This window comes from Borostomias antarcticus (assembly GCF_949987555.1).
Source record: "Borostomias antarcticus genome assembly, chromosome: 4".
Classification (NCBI taxonomy): domain Eukaryota; kingdom Metazoa; phylum Chordata; class Actinopteri; order Stomiiformes; family Stomiidae; genus Borostomias; species Borostomias antarcticus.
This window is the reverse complement of record NC_140237.1, coordinates 22,660,990-22,665,544: the sequence shown is the minus strand read 5'-3', so window position 1 is coordinate 22,665,544 and position 4,555 is coordinate 22,660,990. Positions and strand designations below refer to the sequence as shown.

At 47.5% G+C, this 4,555-nt stretch overlaps 1 protein-coding gene across 1 annotated transcript in view; it reads right to left on the bottom strand.

The window, feature by feature from the left end:
* acsf3 (acyl-CoA synthetase family member 3) overlaps nt 1-3,302 on the bottom strand; it is a 27,606-nt gene extending 24,304 nt beyond the window's left edge. The window contains exons 1-2 of the mRNA XM_084436792.1: nt 3,248-3,302; nt 1,009-1,848 (exon numbers count right to left, since the gene is read on the bottom strand). Coding sequence (XP_084292918.1) covers nt 1,009-1,815 — 807 coding nt within the window. The 5' untranslated portion in view covers nt 1,816-1,848; nt 3,248-3,302. The remainder of the gene's footprint in view (nt 1-1,008; nt 1,849-3,247) is intronic.
* Between the last annotated feature and the right edge of the window lie 1,253 nt (nt 3,303-4,555).

Genomic DNA, 4,555 nt, shown 5'->3' with positions numbered 1-4,555 from the left:
AAATCAGTGAAAATTATGAATAAATATGTATATTGTATATTGCATGATACAATTGTTGTATTATTTGACCTTTTCATTTGAATTTTAAAGTTTTATAACAGTTTGCTCTTGAAATCCACCCTGAATCCACGCCGCTGCTGGGATCAGTTTAATCCTGATTTTTTGGATCAAAGTTATCCCAATCCTACTAAAAAGTTTTGAACAATGCATACTGAAGGTTTGATCCAGATCAAAACCAGGATTGGATTACACAATCCAATCCGATTTCAGAATCCTTTTTTTCTTTTGAACAACCCATTTTCAAAATTTGATCCAATCCGATAGCCCAAATCTGATCAGATTACTTTTGAACAACCGGGCCCTGGTTCTGGAACGAGAGCAGTCCAAGAGACTGGGAGAGAGAGAGAGAGAGAGAGAGAGAGGGAGAGAGAGAGAGAGAGAGAGAGAGAGAGAGAGAGAGAGAGAGGGGGTATTCTTCACCCACTCCCTCTCTCTGGTTTGTCACAGCCAAATGAAGCTCTTCCTTAATTGAAGGAGATCTAATTTTCCACTCTGTTGGACATGCAGGTCAGTCTGGGTTAGAGCTTCAGAGAGACTGTCCAGAGGAGTCAGAGGTGTGATGGAGTCATTTGGATGATTATTCGGAGAGTGAAATGAATGAAAACAGAGCGACACTGCATCATCTACACACGCACACACACACACACACACACACACACACACACACACACACACACACACACACACACACACACAAAAGGAGACAGAACACTTTAATTTCAGCTCCTAGCCTGTCACCCCAAAACACAAGCACACCATCACTAAACTCCAACCACACTCAACTCTATTTAGACCACAGTGGAAGTGAGTACAATATTAAATCCATCAAAAGATCAATTTCCCTTGAGGCAGCCACCGTTAGAAAATATGACGAGCTGATACGACAAAGATGCCTCCTTCAAAAAGGCAAAATGGCGGTATTTACACACCCTGTGATGCTGTACTTACCATGGCCAGGATGCTGCTGTGCGTATGAAGTACTCCTTTAGGCCTGCCCGTGGTCCCGCTGGTGTAGATGATCATGGCGGGCCGCTGCGCCCAGTCCCCAATGCCCGCGCCCGCCTCCCCCGCCGCGCCCTCTTGGCTGGCGTCCTCCAGCTCACACAGGCTGGCGGTGGGGGGCAGCAGCAGACAGGGCAACCCCAGCCTCTGCGCCACGGGCTCCAGGGCGTCCCCGTACGGGTGGCCTGCCACCAGCAGGGACGTCTGGGAGTCCGAAATGACGTACTCCAGCTCGGCGGGGGGGTGTTTCCGGTAGAGGGGCACGGCCGTTCCGCCACACATCCACGCCGCCCACTGCGCCACGGTGTAGGAGGCGTCGTTGGCGCACAGGAAGGAGACGCGCCTCCCTGCCAGGTCGCCCGAGGGGCAGCGCAGGGCGGAGGCGATCCTCCTGGCCAGTCCCCGGCTGCTCCGGTACAGCTGCTGGTAACTGTGGCTGCCGCTGCCGTCCACTATAGCTAGCCTGTCTCCATAAGACGGGGCGCGGGTGAACACCGGACTGCTGTTCGCCCCCGACCGCCGAGGGTCACAAGAGGAGCTGTAGGCCCTCTTCTTCGGAACGGCGCCTACATTTCCCAGCAGCCACCTGGCCGTCCAGAAGTGAGAGCAGACAATCGTAGCAGAGAGCCAGAGGGGGACACGGGTCCTGGCGGCAGAGAGGCGAGCCGCCGTGGCTACTGACGCCGCTAGCCCCACCCCTGACGGCGGCATGGTCGCAGACATGGATCGCTGGCTCCGCTGGGATCTCCTCATACACACTCCCTAGGGGAGCCCAGATCGATCGGCCTGCAATTGAAATCGGGATATTCAGTAAAAATATGAGATCGGGGAATTCCGATAATACTTTCTAGTCGCCGATCACGACAACCGACCACTGACGGCCAGGTCACAAAAAATCAGGAGCTTGTAAAGTTATTAAGTTGTTATGGCTGTGTGTTTTGCTCTGCCTAGATTTATTCAGCACTAGAGAGCGTGAACTTTGCTTCCTGGAGCGGTGGGCTCATAGGCCTTGTAGTAGCCGAAACACTAATTAGTGAAGTAGGGGAGTAGGCTATTGAGTGCTGTGCCCTAAGGGGGTGTATTTTATCGTCCTGTCATTCCTGTTTGTGGTACTTGGCCATTGTTGTCATATAATGGCTTTAGTTTATTTAGTGTCCCTAAAAGCTTGGTTGTTTCGGCCTAAATATTGCCCTCTTATTCGCTCGCTCTAAAATTATTGGCCTTTGTTGATGTGTTGAAAAACATCAGTGGTCTAGGCAACTGTAGTTTTCCTGTACGTTTTTTACATATAAAAATGCCACTGCTCAGCACTCTTCTGGTGCTGTGAAACCTCCCATCAGGGCATGCTTTGAAAGCGCACCCCCCAAAAAAACCACCAGACGCCACTGGATTTTAATGGGCCAATGATCAGACTGACAGGCTTCTGACTGTCTTACCTGTATTTGAAGAGATTAAAAGATTTTAAAATCTTCTTTAAAAAACACAACAAATAGTTTTTCTGCACCTTTTCAAATGACAGTTCAAACCCAAAGCCAGTATGACTGTACCTATTTGGGCGGGTAGCTCAATCAGGACAAGTGAACATATATCTGATGCGGAACCTTTATAGGACCGAATCAAGTGGTAGCGTGCACTGTGCACAGGTAGAAAAGTTATTGCTAGCTAACGCTACAACTTCTGTCCTGCACGTTTACCTATTTAAATATATACAACCCTGGCCTGCTCTATGTAACGTAAGCTATTTCCATATGCATTTGAAAACCCGTATATTGGCAAAGAGGTCTTGGACTTTGGACCTGATGACATAATGCTGCTCCTCTAAGGGGAATACTGTGCAGTCATCATCATGATGATTCAGAAACGGTAGATTGTGGAGATGATCAGTGGAAATTGCATATGGCAAGCTGTGACGCTGTACTTTTACAACTCGGAATGAGAGAGGAGCTGGATCAAGTTAAGCTACAGTGCTAAAAGCGTCACAGCAGCAGGTGACGTTAGCTGGCTAGCTAGTAGCTGGCAAGCTAATTCTGGAGAGAGAGGGAGGATGGCAGAGCTTGCAAATTAGCCCGTAACTTTAAATGTATCGGTATTTCACGATTTGTGTTATTAATATAGTGCTCGTTCTGAGGATAGGATGCATTATCTCCGAACTTTGGCTACACGTCCCGTAGCAAAATCACCTTACCCAAACACCGGTCATCTGTTTAGGTTTTGATGGACGGGGCGTCGGTGCTTTCCTTCCGGAAGAATGAAGGAAAATAAGTCTGCATATTATGGTTCCGCTCGTGAAACAAAGAAGAACAAAAACATGCCAGCAGCAAGTAAAGCATCTGGAAAGAAATAAGAAAACAAACCACAGTCATCATGTCTTTCAGACTCCTCCATTTGATAGCACCAATGCACATTCTTTTTTATTAGTGCTGATGTGCTCACAGACAGTTGTCATCAGAAGGTAGACAGAAAGGACATCACTCATTAGCTACAGTAGATCAATTCCCTGAACATAAATTTAGTTTTATTTAATTTTAATGTAATATAAGCGATCAACAGCAATATAAAAACTCAATGTGAGAAGGGTCAGTGTGTGGGTGCTTGCATACAAATCAGAATGGAAATACTTAAAAATTTTTTTTTACTGTAAATTACTTATCTGTGCTTGATTGTTCTTGTCTAGCACAATTAAACCAATGGTCTGTTTATAAAAATGCAAAGCCCACCCACCTGACACTCCAGGCAATCTTAAGCAAACATCAAATTAACTGAAAGGATTTCAAACAGTATTTTCACCCAGGTCTGAATAAACATGTTGACTGGTCCAGTGGAAAAGTGGCAAATATTGTGAAATTGTTCAGTTTTTACATCAGTGGTGGATAAGAAGTGGGTATACAGTGTATTTGATGAAGAAGAGGGTATACTCCATATACCTCCGTATACCTTTGACTACACTACTGGACTGGTCCATCTCCTCGCCTTTCGACCTGGGGGGGCGTCTGCTGTTGGGAGTCACACAACAGTTGTGAGAACATTCAATTCAAACCAAGATGTCTCCCTCGAGACTCAGGAGGGACGAGAGGAGACTGTCAGGTATGCTCAACCACCACAGAATTGTTCTGGTGGTCACAGATCTCTCTTGCCAGTTCTCCGGCGAGCCTGTGCCAACTAACTTGGCATCGTCTCAGAGAGAGAGAGAGAGAAAGAGGGCATGTTCAGCCAGCAGCTGGCAGTCGCGGGCCTCAGATAAGGACGGTTCAGACATGGCACTCGTTCAAAAAGTTTTCTCTTCCCCCCCCAAACCCCTCCATTTCAAACGAGGATGGCATGCTCCTAACGAACTGGAGCCTTTTGTCTCAGAAACTCCCCTCCGTTTGCAGGGGTAGTATCGCCAGAGCGAGTGCATTGCGTTTGCAGGGAGTACGCCAGTCCAGATGATGCTACGACAACCGGCAGCTACTATATAATCTCACCAGAGCATCCTCCCTAACCGGGATACTGG